This window comes from Equus caballus, chromosome 16 (assembly GCF_041296265.1).
Source record: "Equus caballus isolate H_3958 breed thoroughbred chromosome 16, TB-T2T, whole genome shotgun sequence".
Lineage (NCBI taxonomy): Eukaryota > Metazoa > Chordata > Mammalia > Perissodactyla > Equidae > Equus > Equus caballus.
In genome coordinates, this window is record NC_091699.1 from 49,141,119 (window position 1) to 49,157,977 (window position 16,859).

At 46.6% G+C, this 16,859-nt stretch overlaps 2 protein-coding genes across 5 annotated transcripts in view; both read left to right on the forward strand.

The window, feature by feature from the left end:
• RHOA (ras homolog family member A) overlaps positions 1 to 11,070 on the forward strand; it is a 55,647-nt gene extending 44,577 nt beyond the window's left edge. For all 4 annotated transcript variants that reach the window (XM_023619803.2, XM_023619805.2, XM_023619804.2 and 1 more), the window contains 4 exons: positions 708 to 865; positions 4,429 to 4,549; positions 8,741 to 8,871; positions 9,803 to 11,070. In XM_023619803.2, the coding sequence (XP_023475571.1) occupies positions 710 to 865; positions 4,429 to 4,549; positions 8,741 to 8,871; positions 9,803 to 9,976 (582 nt within the window). In that variant the 5' untranslated portion in view covers positions 708 to 709 and the 3' untranslated portion in view covers positions 9,977 to 11,070. The remainder of the gene's footprint in view (positions 1 to 707; positions 866 to 4,428; positions 4,550 to 8,740; positions 8,872 to 9,802) is intronic.
• Positions 11,071 to 12,453: 1,383 nt separating this feature from the next.
• GPX1 (glutathione peroxidase 1) lies at positions 12,454 to 13,540 on the forward strand. Its single transcript, NM_001166479.1, has 2 exons — positions 12,454 to 12,702; positions 12,979 to 13,540. Exons 1-2 carry the CDS (start codon positions 12,457 to 12,459, stop codon positions 13,336 to 13,338), a joined length of 606 nt encoding a protein of 201 aa, NP_001159951.1. The 5' UTR covers positions 12,454 to 12,456; the 3' UTR covers positions 13,339 to 13,540.
• The last annotated feature ends 3,319 nt before the right edge of the window (positions 13,541 to 16,859 follow it).

A 16,859-nucleotide genomic window follows, 5' to 3' on the forward strand; every position in this document is an offset into this window, starting at 1 on the left:
ATTAATTTGGAGGATATTGCCAGTTAACAACATTGTATTTCAATCCATAAACATGAATGTCTTTCCATTTGTTTAGATTTTTCTTTAATTTCTCTCAACAGTGTTTTGTAGTTTTCAAAGTATGTTTTGTACTTCTTTTGTTAAATTTATTCCTATTTTATTTTTTTAATGCTATTGTAAGTGAAATTGTTTTTTAATTTTATTTTCAATTTGTTGTTGCTAAGGTATAGAAATACAGTTTGATTTTTATATGTTCACCTTGTATCCTACAACTTTGCTGAACTTGTTAATTAGTTCATAGTTTTTTAGCGGATTCTTTAGGATTTTCCACCTATCTTCGAATTCCATCTGTGAATTAAGATAGTTTTAATTCTTCCTTTCTAATGTGAGTGTCTTTTATTTCATTTTCTTGCCTAATTGCCCTGGCTAGAACTTCCAGTATCATGTTGGATAGAAGCAGCACAAGTAGACATCCTTGTTTTGTTCCTGATCTTGAAGGAAAGTTTCTAGGGTTTTCACCATTAAGTATAATGTTAGTTATAGGTTTCTGGTATGACCTTTTGGTGCCAAGTGGAAAGATATACTAGCAATTTGTATTTGGGTTTGCTAATAGAGCCTTAGGCCCCATGATGAGAAAAGTTCATCATAGCCTGAATCTGTTATGGCTTCTTGTACATTCTAGATAACACCCTTGTCTTACCTTTCAGCAATGGCTGCCATCAGGAAGAAACTCGTGATTGTTGGTGATGGAGCCTGTGGCAAGACTTGCTTGCTCATCGTCTTTAGCAAGGACCAGTTCCCAGAGGTGTATGTACCCACGGTGTTTGAGAACTATGTGGCAGATATCGAAGTGGATGGGAAGCAGGTAAGTCCACTTTCCATAGCAACTGGTACTATTTTGCATGTTAAGCTATTCATAGAGCCTGTAGAGAATTGGGGGCCTTTTTGTCTCTTCAGTGTACACTAGAACAATAACAAAAATGTTAGAATAAGAAATCCATTTTCTTCATGCTTCCTGCCATCTTAGCCCAACTTTGTTCATTTTTAATTATCATCTAGACTTTGTCCACGTTCATATGTATTTCACATGAGGAAGCCTTAGCATATATGTTCTTTTCAACTTTATTTATATTCGAAATTTAGTTTGTTGCCAAATGGATAATGCTAAAATGAACCCCTTTGTATGGATGGACTTTTTTTATTCTTAGTATTTCAATAAGTGCTGAAGTATGAGATTATTAGGTCAAGAGGTCCTTATTGATTATGCTTCTCAAAGGGTTATACTGGTCTATACCACCAGTAGTGTGACATTTAAACAACATCCTCATATTTAATTTTTTAAAATGTGTTTTGACTTGAACCTAAACAGGCTGCCACAGTTGTTTCAATTGCCTGTCATTGGCACTGAGGACCATATTTTCGTGTGTCTGTCCTAAAGCCCACTGGCAAGACTGGGGTAAAGCTCTTCTGGAATTAGAGTACATGTTTTTTTATCTTCTGGTCCCTTTTATTGTCAAAATAGTATCTCACCCAGCTTCCTATACATCTTTTGAAGAGGAATGAGATTCCCGTTGCAGATGGGTCAGCCGAAAAGAAAAGCTAGAACAAGGGCTCTTCTCCAACAGACACAGTCCTCTTGGGCATTCAGTCACATGTCTCATGCTGCTAGCATCTAATTTATTGGCTTCCATAATTCCATCTTCTTTCTCCTTTCTCCTTTTCTTGCTTTTTCTACTATCCCTTTCTGTCCCAGTGTTACCTAGCCTCAGTTTGTGGCACCATGGATGGAAAACACATTAGGCCAGCTGCTTGGAATTGTAGCGTTCCTCATTATAGGGTGTCCTGATAGTTCTGTGACCATGAGTAAGCTTCCTAACCTTTGATCTGCGTTCATTTGTAAAGTGGTTAAAACTTTAAAGGTCACATCAGGGTTCTGTGAAGTAGCTGAAAGCATTTGGAAGCACCAAAGCGCTTTACAAATCGGGCTAAACAATAGCATACTGAAAACCCCCTTTTTACAGTTTGTAGTCCATTTGATCCGATTGTAATGTGGGCCACAATGATTGCTCTCATGTACCATTAGGAACCCCAAGGCACCGTTTTGGCCAAGAATGGATGAAAAAACAAAACAGTAAATTCCAGCCTAACAGAACTTTGTCTGGATCCTACCCTGCAGGTGGGCCAGTACAGAGTGTTGCCAGTTCAACTTCAGTCAGTTCTCTGCATGGATGCTTGGATAAAGGTGTTTCTGTGGGCCTGGTAAAAAGACTGTTTTTTTGGGCCGGCCCGGTGGTGCAGTGGTTAAGTTTGCATGTTTTACTTCAGCGGCCCATGGTTCCCTGGTTTGGATCCCGGGTGTGGACCTATGCACCACTTTGTCAAGCCATGCTGTGACAGGTGTTCCACATAAAATAGAGGAAGATGGGCATGGATGTTAGCTCAGGGCCAGTGTTCCTCAGCAAAAAGAGGAGGATTGGCAGCAGATGTTAGCCTAGGGCTAATCTTCCTCAAAAAAAAAAAAAAAGTTAAAAAAAGACGACGACTGGTTTTGTGTAGAGATAGGGCCCACTTGTGATAAACTGGGTGGAAATGTGCTGAGATCTTTGGGCCTGCTGTCACATAACGGCCCTCTTGTCTAACTTAGATTGCCGCACATACACGGAAAGACTCAGCAGCTTAAGGGAAGCAGGATCAGATTGATGTTTTCATAGCACATTTCTCAAAAGCCTGGTGATATATATTGCTGGTTTATCCTGCCATTCCCTCCAGAGAGAGCAGCTGTTGGTTACTCTGTGTCTGTGACCATCAGTTGGAAAAGTCTTTTCCACCTGTGGCAGTACATATGTTTTAGGGGCAGTAATGGCTTCTGGAAGCATCGTCTGTGCATGGAGGTCTTGGAACAACCAGGATCTTACCCATAAGAAATTTAGGGACCTTGTCTTAAAACCTTGAGTAATGGTCTCTGAGTATCTTTCTTGTGCTGCCAGCTTTGAACATGCCTGACCTTGGCAAGATAGGGGAGCCCCCTCACCCAGGGAGAGAAACCCTGAAATAAAGGTGCTTGATGTGGAATAGAGTATCATGGCCTAGCTGCCTATCTCAGAGCAACTTTGTAGCCCCAAGGTGGGAGGGGGCGCTGCCTGGGAATGTTCGTGAGTATGTACTAACAGAGCCTAGGGAACTGTCCAAGATTCTAGGTGATCATGGTCCTGGGAATAAGGCCTACCAAAAATGGAAAGGCCCATTCTGACATGATACAGGCCCAGTACCCTGGAATGGAACCATTTATCAGGAGATAATCAGGGTTGGATGTGTCTTACTGAACACTCATGAGGTGTGGAGGGGCCAGGGGAGTGGGATTTGGCAGAGAGTGAATGAGCTGTACCGTTTTGAGGTCAGAGCGGTTGTGAGGATTGGGCATCAATATGTCATAGATACACATACCAAGCTGATGGTGTGTGTGCATGACAGAAGTGCAGTGGGCCTTGTAGAGGTTGTAGGTGACGCATCCCGGGGCAGAGGTTGCAGGTGGAAGAGATAACTAGCCATCACCTTTAAGAAGGAATGATATTTAGAAACTCTGCAATATGGGTTGTGAAGGTGCTAGGAGAAGAAGGGTATTCCAAGTATTGGAGGGAGAGCTTCTTGGGCCGCAAAGGGTGTTAAAAAATCCACTCTGGTTGTAAGAAGAAGTGACAGAGTTGGCTGCAGGGCTGGATTGTGTGAAAGAGGACCTATGTCCAGAGCCCAGGCATCAGTTTGCCCTCCTACTACAGGAAGGTGAGTAGGTTCCCAGGTTTGAAAGGAATACCCTAATACCTATGTGATCTTTTCATTCAGCCATTCAGACATTTTTTGAGCAGTAAAGGCAGAGCTAGAGGCTTTTCCTATCAGCTCAGACCTTGCCTGACACCCAGTATGGTATCTTTTCTTACCCACCAACTTAAATACAGTCTTGTCTCCATGTTTCCACATTGGAGCAGAATGATGAGACCAAATAAGGAAATGGTTAAGGGAGATTGTATTAGGAAAAATCACTCGGTGTAGTTTTTCCCTGTCTTGTACACCTGGTGGAATGTTATTTACAGTTTGAGTTCCCCTCTTGTTCATCCTTCCTTTCCTATGTGGAATGTTATTTATAATTAAATACTTGTTATAAGCTATAAAGTTACTTTTGACTTGACATTTTGAATTATGCACTTTATTGAGTTCTAGTATCTGTTTATAAAATTTGCAATTTTGAGAAATTTCAACCTAAAACAATTGAAATACACCCTCCATCTTCAGGCTTGATTCTAATAATTGTGAAGTCTTGTGTTTTACTCTTTCAGACAGTCTGCCATTAGAAGGGACCGTGGTAAGCGTCACTTCTGAAAGTGAATAGTGGAATTAACCCTGGACTCTTGTGTTTATTTTTTTCTATTGCAGGTAGAGTTAGCTTTGTGGGACACAGCTGGGCAGGAAGATTATGATCGCTTGAGGCCTCTCTCCTACCCAGACACCGATGTTATACTGATGTGTTTCTCCATTGACAGCCCTGATAGTTTAGGTGAGTAGCCCTGCAGCCTGGTGTTTGTCACTGCCTGTGTGCCTGGCTGACCTGTGGTTTCTCAGGTCCTTTCTGGGCATCAGGTGGCTAAAAAGCAGACATAAGCTTCAGAGAAGGAGTCATCAGTGACCATAGTCCTAGAGCCTTGGGACTGTGGACCCTGGGCTCTGGGTCCCTTCTCAGCCTAGGTCTCCCATGGCTTCTGTGTCCACTTTGTAATGTAGGTGGATTCCAAATACAAAGCCATCTTTCAGACTAAGATTTGGGGAAGGCTTTTTTGGGTGCCCACACCTTTTTTCAATACTTCATATTGAGCGTGCTGCCTCCCAACATCTAGACTGGTGATTTATTGTTTCCTGGTAGTGTTATTAAAGCTCTATTTTAGCTCTTTTCTAAAGTGTCTTAGCTAATAGAGACTTGAACCTGACCATTCCACTACTTCAGTTGGTCACATGTTTCAGAAGCCACATTCCTTCAGAAAAAGACTGAATAATGCTGACCTCACACTGCATAACAAGGCAGCAAGGCCTGAAAGAGAACTTGCTTTCAGTTTGTGCTGAAGATGATGAAATGTCCCACTTGATTCTGCAGTGCTCTATCTTTACAGGGCAGCAGATGGGCCAAGGATATTGTCATCATTAACACAGACAACCTTTGAGGGCTTGCTGGTGGCATGGGCTTATATTGTGGAGTTAGGATTAGAGTGACCACTTTTTTTGTCATGTTTGTACTCACTTTAATGACAATACTGGGGATGCTCTGAGACTTTGAACACTTGCCCAAGGAACCAAGCTGAGATTAACCCCAGCTCCCTGCAGTGTCTCCCAGGACTGAGACAAGAGTGGGTACTCTCTGCCGTTAGTTTGCTTCGGTCATTTTCTCAACAGTTGTGGTTTAGTTATGGTTTTCAAACTTATCTGGCTTCCTTTGTGGGGCTTTTGGAAGGCACTGGAGGTTGGGGCAGAGCTTTAGGCCACAGAGAAAAATGGAACCATGTAACACCCTCCTCTCTGACATATTATGGACTTTTCCTAAATCCTAGGGGAATGAGGAAGACTGTGTGTCCTTTGCCTCATCATCCAAGGTATAAATACCATAGGGACAGAAATGCCTTTAGAGCAAAAAGTTATTGTTCTTCAGTCTCACTTTTTTCTTTTAAGAACAGGTCTCCTAGTCTTGAAAGGAGGTCTTTAGCTTTTGACCTCTGTCTGTTTACTAGCCAAGAATTATTTCTTGCTGGCCTCTTCCCCAGAGGGCAGACCCTAGGGAAGGAGAGCAGAGGTAGACAATAAACAGGCAAGAGAGAGTGATCTCTGTCTCTGAAGTAGAAACACATCCAGGGATAGGGTCTAATGTTGGAGGATGCTGTGCCTTCACTGGAGGTCATTGCAGGAGTGTGATAGGTAGCTGGGTCCCCTTTGCTGAGCTGACTGAGCTAGCTTGGTTTTACTAAGGGCCTTTTAAAAGTTTTGTTATCTTGGCTAGGGAGTGGGGGAGAATCCCACCAGTAGTTTGCCCCAGTAAAATGTGTCATGGGAACTCAAAAGCATCTATCAAGAAACTGAGAGGCCGGCCGTGTGGCCGAGTCGTTAAGTTCGGGCGCACTGCTTCAGAGGCCCAGGGTTTCGCCGGTTCGAATCCTGGGCATGGACATGGCACCGCTTGTCAGGCCATACTGAGGAGGCGTCCACATGCCACAACTAGAAGGACCCACAACTAAAAATGCACAACTATGTACCGGGCGGCTTTGCGGAGAAAAAGGAAAAATAAAATCTTAAAAAAAAAAAAGAAAATGAAAAGCTAGTTGTCAACCTAATGGTGGACTTTGTTTTTACCTGGTTGGATGTTAGACCATGGCCCGGAGTCTAGGTGTAGGATAACAAGTTTAATCAGGAATCAGAATGTTGGTGTGCAAGTTTCAGTCTTGCTGCCAGCCAACCCTGTGATGATAGTTTACTTTTTGGAGCCTCTGCTGTCTCACTGGCAGTTGGTCTAGAGTCTAGTTCTAGTTGAGATCTGGGGTCCACAAACTTCTGTAAAAGGCCAAATAGTAAATATTTTAGGCTATGTTGGCCATGTGTTCTCTGTTGCAACCGCTGAATTTTGCCAGAGCTACTCACTCTACTGTTGTAGCACAAAAGCAGCCATAGAAAATATATAAATGAATGAACTTGGATGTATTCCAGTAAAACTTTATTTGCAAAAATAGACTTACCAAAAAAATTAGACAGGCAAGATTTTATTTGCTGACCCCTGATCTAGATGATGAGGATTCCTTTTCTCTAGCTTTCTGGAATTCTCAAAGGCCCCCAAAAAACCCCACTGTAAATCCGTATACAGTCATGTGCCCTGATATCAGATTACTTCTGGGATGGAACAGATTATAGGTGATTGCCATCACCAAATTAAAAACTAAAAAATTAAGTTCTAAAATTATTCGTGAAAAGTGAAGATAAGACAGAAGCAATTCATTTTTATTTATAATGTGTCCTGAATTCCAGAGGATGGGGGGGCAGCTCTTGGAGTAATCATTTCATATATTCAGCAGATAATTATTGAGCACCTACTTAAGGAACTTCTAGGTGAAGGGGGACAGAAGAGGAAAGACAAAAGTAAAACAAAACAAAAAAAACCCCAGTAAATCCAATAGCAAGATATGATACAAATAACATTTGTAGAAGTGAGTATGGAAATAGGCCATGGGTATGCTGTTTTAGAGCATGACCATAAGATGGTCAAGAACCTCACTAAAAAGGTGACTTCTGAGCAGAGACCTGAGGGAGGCCAATACAGATATCTAGCAAAAGAGCTTTCCAGGCAGGAGGATTAGCAGGTGCAAAGTTACTGAGGCAGGAAGAGGAAGGAAGGAATCCAATGTAGCTGTAGCAGAGGGGCTGGGAGTGAGGGTTGCAGAGCCATGTGGTTAATGGTGTGGACTTCTTTTATCATGAGTGAGATGGGAGCTCTTGGGAGGTTTGAATAAGAGAGCAGTGTGATCTCACTCACCTTTTAAAGTGATCACTATTGCAGCTGAACTGAAAACTAACCATGGGGTGCAGAGGAGAGAGCAGGGTTCAGCACTGAAGCTATTGGGCTTCACCATTAACTGTGCTGGCCCTTTTCTCTTTATTGCTCTGAAGACTGGGGTGCTGCACTTCTTGGGAACCTCTTTGTTCCAGAATAAGGCTTTGAGTTTCAAGTTATCACATTATTGATAGAATCAACTCTAGCTGCTGTAGCAAAGGAAGAAAGAAGCAGTCAAGTGTCCATCTTGTGTGGTGAAGAGTGCAGCATTGAATTATATGAGAGTTTCCTGACCTCACTCTTGTAGCATCTCTACCTGATGTGGTCCTTCTCCCAGAAGACAGAGCATCTTTCCATAGTCTAAGTAACTCCTGCCTTTTGTTAATTTGTCTTGCCATCAGAGTGAACAGTTTACTTCTAAAATACAATCTCAAATTACAGTCAGTACCATTTAAATGATGTTGTACTAAGTACTTTGTATGCATTGACTCAAAATAACCCTATGTAAAGTAGGTATTACTGTTATACCCATTTTATAAAATCATCCCTGATAATGAGATGCTCAAAAGGTGTAGGAGGTTGAACCTGGGCCGCACGTCTGCCACAATGTAAATACAACCTTTCTAAATTAGTACAGTATTGGCAAGAAGCTACAGCTGGTTATCACGTATTTTCAAAAGTCACTTGAGCCATTTGAAATACCAGTAACTCACAGGGTGGGGGTCATGCTCAGGGTCTATGAGCAAGGTGTAGAGACAACATATGGACCCTGGGCCAGCCCTGTATGAGGACTCCTTCTGTAAGCTGTGGTCAGAATCATCTGCCAGCAGTGACAGGGATGGCCCATGGGGTGCCTCCTTCCACGGGATAGGTGGCACCACCGCAGAGCCACCCTATGTTCTGGATCCTTTGCTCCTCTAGAGCCTTTGCCTGCCCACCTCCAGAAGAGCTGAGCTCCTTGGTGGGACTGAGAAAAGTTGGTGATTCTGTGCTTAAGGAAAGGGGGTTAGATTTTGCCTTTTTCTGTAGTTTCGAAACTAGTAAAATTCCATTAAATGTCCAGCATACTTCTGAAGTAGTTTCTTTGCAATTTAACTAAGGCTCTTGGAGATTCTTCAAGCTAGAATTGTTTGTATCCCCAAATTATGTGCATTTTGCTTCTTTCAGAAAACATCCCAGAAAAATGGACTCCTGAAGTCAAGCATTTCTGTCCCAACGTGCCCATCATCCTGGTTGGAAACAAGAAGGATCTTCGGAATGATGAGCACACAAGGCGGGAGCTAGCCAAGATGAAGCAGGCATGGTCTTGGGGGCGGGGCTCTGCTTTCCTCTAGCATTCTTGAACTTGGGTCCAAGGTTGGAGGTTCAGGGAGCCCAGCAGAAATCCTCATAGGCCAGGCTATTTCAGAGAGAGTCCCAGAACCCTCTTTCTGTCCATCCAGCCCTGATTCACTGGCACCTGCACAGAGGATCCCTAAGACTCCCTACTATGAGGCAGAAGCTCTCCTATGAGGTATTGCTATATCCCCAAGGATTGCCTGCCTAAGAAGGGACCTTCACAGCAGTAGTCAAGGCTCCAGATGTAGGAACTTTAACAAGCTCTTGATTTCCCCCTCCACTTACTACCTTGGTATATATGAGGCCAAAGATGAATTGGTGGCAGCTGAAGGATTGGGAAATCCTGAGGGCAAGGGGTCCAGAGAGAGAGCCTTGATGGCTTTATAAAAGTGATGATGGAGGTGGCATCTTGGCTTCTGAGAAGCCAGGTGACCCAATGGCAGGACTTCCCCATTGCAGGAGTGCCTTGAGGTCTTCAGTCCATGTTCTCCCAGTAAAGTTTCTCTGTCTGAATGTTAAGGTCAGGATCTATTTCCTTCCATGAGCATTAAGTCCTCTGTGAAGCTAACTATAAGAAGACCCAAGGGCTTACCCTGTATCGACAGTTTGAGTAATTTTGCCCTTAATTCCCTCCTTAACCCTCCAGGGGCTTAACCTTCCAGAGGTTCTGGCCTCAACCTTCTTTCTCTTTATCTCCCAGAGAAGAGCTCATTTGATAGGGACTTTATATTGGGGGTTGGGGGGTTACTGCATATGAGTTTGATAAGACAACTCAAATCTGGGAGTTTGGCAGCTTTGAAAAGAAGTCTTTTAGCTGAATTTGAGAGAACTCGACACCTATTTACGGTTTGTAACACTGTTAACTGAAAGCACTCTTTTTCTCTTTGCTAGGAGCCGGTAAAACCAGAAGAAGGCAGAGATATGGCAAACAGGATTGGTGCTTTTGGGTACATGGAGTGTTCAGCAAAGACCAAAGATGGAGTGAGGGAGGTTTTTGAAATGGCCACGAGAGCTGCTCTCCAAGCCAGACGTGGGAAGAAAAAATCTGGGTGCCTTGTCTTGTGAAACCCTGCTGCGAGCACAGCCCTCATGCGGTTACTTTTGAAGTGCTGTTTATTAATCTTAGTGTATGATTACTGGCCTTTTCCATTTATCTATAATTTACCTAAGATTACAAATCAGAAGTCATCTTGCTACGAGTATTTAGAAGCCAACCATGATTATTAATGATGTCCAACCCACCTGACCCTCTGGGGTCCTTCTGACACCGCTCTAACAGCCCTCCTCTGCATCCCACCTGACACACCAGGCGCTAATTCAAGGAATTTCTTAACTTTTTGCTTCTTTCTAGAAAGAGAAACAGTTGGTAACTTTTGTGAATTAGGCTGTAACTACTTTATAACTAACATGTCCTGACTGTCATCTGTCAGCTGCAAGGTACTCTGGTGAGTCACCACTTCAGAGCTTTACTCCTTAACAGATTTCATCGCATAGCTCTGGAGTGGGCATCCAGTTTTTTGAAAATGTACTCAGCCAGAAAGGCCCAAGTCCGTGAGCAGCTATGGCAAAGTTACAGTTCTGTGGTTTCATGTTAGTTACCTTATAGTTACTGTGTAATTAGTGCCACTTAATGTATGTTACCAAAAATAAATATATCTACCCCAGATTAGATGTAGTATTTTTTGTATAATTGGATTTCCTAATACTATTTGTCATCCCTGCAGAAAGTGTATTGGTTTTTTAAAAAAGGAAGTGTATTTGAAAATAAAGTCAGATGGAAAATTCATTTTTAAAATTCCCGTTCTGTCAGTTTCTCTGATAAAAGACGGCCATATCACCCATTTTCGGCCCCTCATATTCCCAGTTCCCCCCTCCCCAGAGCTGGGCTAAGTAAATAGGAATTTGGTTTCATGCCTCAGGCACTTAGACACTTCAGAAGGTGGCATAACCTGCCTCACCTGGACTGCAGGGTCTGGCTCTAGTTCACAGTGCTCTTTCTCCTTACTGTATCCAGGTTCCCCTCCCCCCCACCGCCCCAGAGGAGCCACCAGTTCTCTTGGTTGGCCCTCAGTTTCTCTCTTCTCTCCAGCTGACTAAAACTTTTTTTCTGTACCAGTTAATTTTTCCAACTACTAATAGAATAAAGGCAGTTTTCTAAACTTCCTGTATGCTGGTGTTTGTGTTGCTCTCTCCAGGGCTGGGAGTGGGAGGATGGACTCAGGCTAGCGCACCTTGGAAGGTTCCTTCAGGGTGCAGAATAATCTTGTCATCCCCCCACCCCACTCCCACCACCCCCAGTAACCTGGCTCTTGCTAAGAATGTGGAAATGAGGGCCTGCCCGGTGGCGCAGCAGTTAAGTTCGCACATTCCACTTCAGTGGCCCGGGGTTCACCGGTTGGGATCCCAGGTGTGAACATGGCACCGCTTGGCAAGCTATGCTGTGGCAGGCATCCCACATATAAAGTAGAGGAAGATGGGCACAGATGTTAGCTCAGGGCCAGTCTTCTTCAGCAAAAAGAGGAGGATTGGTGGCAGATGTTAGCTCAGGGCTAATCTTCAAAAAAAAAAAGTGGAAACGATTATCTTGTGTCACATCCAAGTACATGAGGGGCGCTCCAAGCATTCTTCTGGGCTAATCTCGGGAGTGTGATGTTTTCCTCTTACTCCCTGTCCATTTTCAGTGTCTTTTACTTCTAGGCCTGAGCTCCAGATGAAGTTGGCTGGTACAGAGGATGGCCTGAAATCAGCTGGGTCCACTGGGCCCTCCATGCTGTTGGGCTCCACGCCAGGAAGCTGGGGCAGGGCCTGAGGGTCTCCTGGAGAAAACCTGTGTAAGGGCAGTGCCGCACTGCGGGTGTAAAAGGAGGAAAGAGACCAGAGACCTGGCGGTTAACAGATCCCAGGCAGCCCCAGAATGCAGGGAAATGACTTAAAAAGAGCTGGTTTTTGGAGCCCTGAGCCCTGGCTGCACCAGCATTGCCCACCTTCTTCCAACTTAACCTTCCTAGATCCACGGTGCCTCATCGCACGGAGAACTTGCCTTGGCAGCCGCTGCCAAGTGCACCATCACCACAAGTCACAACTCAGTGCACCTGGCAACAATAGGAAACATACTGCAAGAGCAGTAACATGGCATGGGGCAGGAGGGCCACCAGCAGCGCCTGCTGCTATGGCGGGCCAGTCTCCTGGGGCCACGCCCCAACATTTAACTGAAGAACCTTTAAGAAGCCAGAGTCTTCTTGGGCTCGGGCTTGGGTGGGGTAACCAAGGCGGCTGTCGCAGGGCCGACGCTGCTCTGCCTGGGCCGGATTAGACGTGCCCCTGGCTCCGCAAGGTCTGGGCGGTGCCCGCATCCGGCCAGGCCGCACCCTCCCGCCTGGCAGGTCACCCGCGGAGGGTGGGCGGAGGCCGGATGAGGCGGGACCGAGGGAAGGAGCAACCGGAAAAGTGCCTTACCACGTGACCCTATCGCCCGCCTGTTGAAAGGAGGTGCCGCCGAGGTCCTCTACTCTACTAGTCCGAAGTTCGTCTTTCTTTCTCAAGCCATGTGCGCTGCTCAGCTTGCGGCTGCCGCCCGGCGCTCGGTGTACGCCTTCTCTGCGCGCCCGCTGGCCGGCGGGGAGCCCTTGAGCCTGGGCTCCCTGCGTGGCAAGGTGCTGCTCATTGAGAATGTAGCGTCGCTCTGAGGCACAACGGTCCGGGACTACACCCAGATGAACGAGCTGCAGCGGCGCCTTGGGCCCCGCGGCCTGGTCGTGCTCGGCTTCCCGTGCAACCAGTTCGGGCATCAGGTGCGCAGGGAGGGGTGGAGCGGGGGTGGGCATGCACCCGGGATTAGGAGCGCCCGCGGGGCGTCCCCCGGGCCTAGCAGCTGCATGTCCTGGGCGCAAAGAGGCGGCGTAGCGGCCCACTTCCCTCCGGTGCTCGTCACGGCTGGGATTCAGGTCGGCCCTCGGGTTGTGCAGGAAGAGCAACAGCCCGGAGACTCATCGAAAAACTCCTTGTTTGCGGTTAGAAGTTTTCCCTTCCTCGCGGCCCCGGGTCCCAGCTCCTCTTCCCTCCCGCAGGAGAACGCCAAGAACGAAGAGATCCTGAATTCCCTCAAGTACGTCCGACCTGGCGGCGGGTTCGAGCCCAACTTCACACTCTTTGAGAAGTGCGAGGTGAATGGTGCGCAGGCGCACCCGCTCTTCGCCTTCCTGCGGGAGGCTCTGCCTGCCCCCAGTGACGACGCCACTGCGCTCATGACCGACCCTAAGTTCATCACCTGGTCTCCAGTGTGCCGCAACGATGTCGCCTGGAACTTCGAGAAGTTTCTGGTGGGCCCGGACGGTGTGCCTGTGCGCAGGTACAGCCGCCGCTTTCCAACCATCGATATTGAGCCCGACATCGAAGCCCTGCTGACCCAGGGGCCCAGCTGTGCCTAGGGCGCCCCCTCTACCCCTCTGCTTGGCAGTCACAGTGCTTTTCTCTGGGGATTTCATCCATGATGGCGTTTCCTCTAAACATGCATGAGGAACGCCTGATGTTAAGGAGAATCCCCCGAGATGGGCTCTGGTCCTGTCTATCGCATCCTCATCTCTCCCAGACCACGGCTTCTCACTAATAAAGTGCCAGGAGTCAGCAGAACTGGGTGTGTGTCCTGTGTTAGTGTAAGCTGGAGAAGCTTCTCTACTAACCTTATTGTCAGGTCTGGGAGCTTAAGCCCCCATTCCTTGACCCTTATGCTAGCCAAGCCAGAACTTCCTATCCTTGTGTCTGCAGTGTATGGAATTCACTCTTTCCTATGTGGAAAGCCTGGCTCCTGTCTCTCTGCCAGGACATGCAGTTGGGCCATCCCAAAGCCCTGTTACAAAAGAAAGTCCTTATTCTAAAAAGAGGAAGACAAATCAGGGGCTGACTGCCTAACCCCAGGAGCAGGCCTCTCCTTTCTGAGTATTTGCTATGCATGAAATGACCTTCACAAAAAATAACACCACAAGCTCCCTCTCACACTCAGAGTCTAGAGTCTGCGGCCTCTCCAAGTGTTAGCCCATACAAGCCCATTTTACATAGTTGGAAGCTCAAGCAATATTACAAATTCTTTTCCCATTACTTTGTTAGATCTTTGCATATTCCTACCCAGCACTTATATCTCCTCCAATGCTGTCCTCACTGGTTGCTGCCACTCATGTATTCAGGGTGAGAAGAGTATACAACTGGCCCTTCTGACCATGCCCTGAACCATACTTAGCAGTTGCACGATCAGGCTCAGGGTAGGGGCATATCTTGGCGGCCAGCTGCTGCTTTTCAGGCGTGACTCAGGTGCAACCTCTCTATCTGTTGGCCCTGCTGTCAATTATCTTTCCAGACAGAACTGGAGCCTTCCTATCACAGTACAAGGGACTCTGCAGGGCTTGGATGCAGCTTCTGCTTAGACAGACAAGGACCCAGATACATGTTGGCAGTGTCATCCAGTCCAGAATGTGGGCCAGAGCTTCTGGGGTTTTAACATTCATGCTCAAATCGGTGGCTCAAGTCCCTTCTGTGTCTTAACCAACTCTCAAGAACTTTTCCCCCAGCCCTAAGCAGGAATCATTGCTGCCTCCGCCCTCCCATTCTGTCTGCCTTTACGTCATTAAGGGATGAAGGGCCCTCGGAACCCGTTTTGGCTCCCTCTCCATCATCAGAACTTATGCACAGGCCCACCTCCCTCTGGCTACAAGTCCTTTCCACCTCAGTGCTTTAGTCCCTTCTGAGGTGATCAAGGCAGAGCTGTCTTTCCCCTTTGGACCCCACCAGACTCCACCCTACCTGTGCTCTGAGAACTTTTTTTTCCTTCTCCCCAAAGCTCCCCAGTACGTAGTTGTATATTCTAGTTGTAGGTCCTTCTGGCTCTGCCACGTGGGACGCCGCCTCAGCATGGCTTGATGAGTGGTGCTAGGTCCATGCCCAGGATCTGAACCTGTGAAACCCTGGGCTGCCGAAGCAGAATGCCCAAACTTAACCACTCGGCCATGGGTCTGGCCCAGAACTCAAGAGTCTTGATTGCATCTCGTCGGCTTCCCCAGAGGGTAAGAGTCTAGGAGGTGGACTGCAGCTGTCCATCTCCTCAGGGCCCACAGAGCCTGGCATATGACATATATCAGCAAATGTTTGTCAATTAATATAAAGAGAAAAATTTTCCATTCAAACAGGGCCAGGGCTTTTTGACGATCATTTGTAGACTCCAAATCTGACTCCTGGGATGGAGAATAGCAACCTATACATCTGGGTATATCTGGGTATACCCCAGGCCATCTGTGACCTCCTAAAATCCCACATCTCTTCCCTAAAAGCCCCTTGCTCCCTTACTGTAGTGGTCATCATTCAGTCCTGTGCCATGTGCTCTGCTGGGTGACAGGGATACAGTCCTCAGGAAGGCAGAAAGAATATATAATTACTAAAAGCATGTTTAGTTCTGTGAGGTAGTACAGGGTACCTTGATAATAAATAAGAGGGCCTGGCCCAGTAGGGAGGATCCTGCTTGCCTCCTGGAGGTAGTGACTGAAGCTGAAGAGGAGTCAAGAAGCAGTTACCCAAGGAACAAGCTGATGGAGGGTGGACAGACAGAGGTTACAGTGTTCCAGGGCCTGAGGTGGGAAGGTGGCATCATTGACAGTTGGACAACACAAGTGGGAGCAGGTTTGGGGAGAAGGGGATGTGTTCAGGTTCAGATATGGTACATCCAGATGAAGATATCTGGAGCAGGTGGTTACAAGAAGCTCAGAAAAGGAGTGTGGGTTGGAGACAAAGGTCTAGCCAAGGCGGGAGTAAGTAGCCATTGGAGAGAATAAGGTCACCTGGGAAGAGTGGCAGGAAAAAGATCAGGGGACCTAGGCCTGAAGCCTGTGGATTCACAATCCTACTGGGTCAGATGGCAGAGAGGCACAGCTGAAAGGAACAACGATGGAGTCAAGGAGCTGAGGGAAGGGACATTCATACAGAATGGTTAGATGGGACAAGTGCTTGTGGATTGAATATTCCTCAGCAAGTGCGGTTTCAGGGGGACAGCTGGAGCTGAAGCCAGATAGCCAAGTGCCAGAGATGTAGTAGGTCCTGTTCTAGGAGCTAAACATATAGTGCCCAGGAATCACCTGGGTGCTTGTTCAAACCTATGTTCCACGGCCTACCTCTAGAGATGCTCATTTGGAAAGTCTGGTGACTTAGAGTTCTACTCAGTGACCTACAGTTGAACCCATGAGGAGAGACTTCCTGCTTCAACTCCTCTTTCCTATTAAGGGTCAGTGTGCCCCAGGACACACTTTGGTTAGGCTCCAGGATAAGAACCCAAGGCTTTCCAAACTGACTCCAACTTTGTCCCCTCAGGCTGCCTAATGACTCACCCCTCCTCACCCACTCTTTTTTCCTCTCAGTTTATGCCTCTGGCTGCCAGGGAAGGGAACTTCTGAGTTCGCAATGTGGCTGATTCTGGCTGGCGAATATTCCTTCTCAGACTTCAAGCTGCCTGCTTCCCTTAACTGAAAGTCTTTTCCAACTCTCTCTTCTTCAGGAAGACTCAGAATAAAGCCAGTTAACAAATTATCTTCCTCCCCAAGAAACTGGGCATCTTCCCCCAAAACATACAAACACACACACAAACACAACGCTCCCACACATACACATTCTTTATCACTCAACCATGTAACTGCTATTGGCTCTGACCTACACGCACCCCACCACACCCCATTGTGTATCAGCAGCTCAAATGAACAAGTAAAAGCAAAAGAATCCCAGTGAGCCTGCCTGAGGCCCTAGCCTTTGGAAGAAGTGGCTGCAGGACATTGCTTGATCTGGGAGCAGGCAGCAGTATTTAGGCCACAGGCCTTCTGTGAAAGGGATGGGCCCTGCTGTTAGTCAACTAGGTCCAGAAGCTTCCATTTTAGTACTTCCAGAAATGATGTTTTTTTCCTTTTGTTTTTTTCAAACA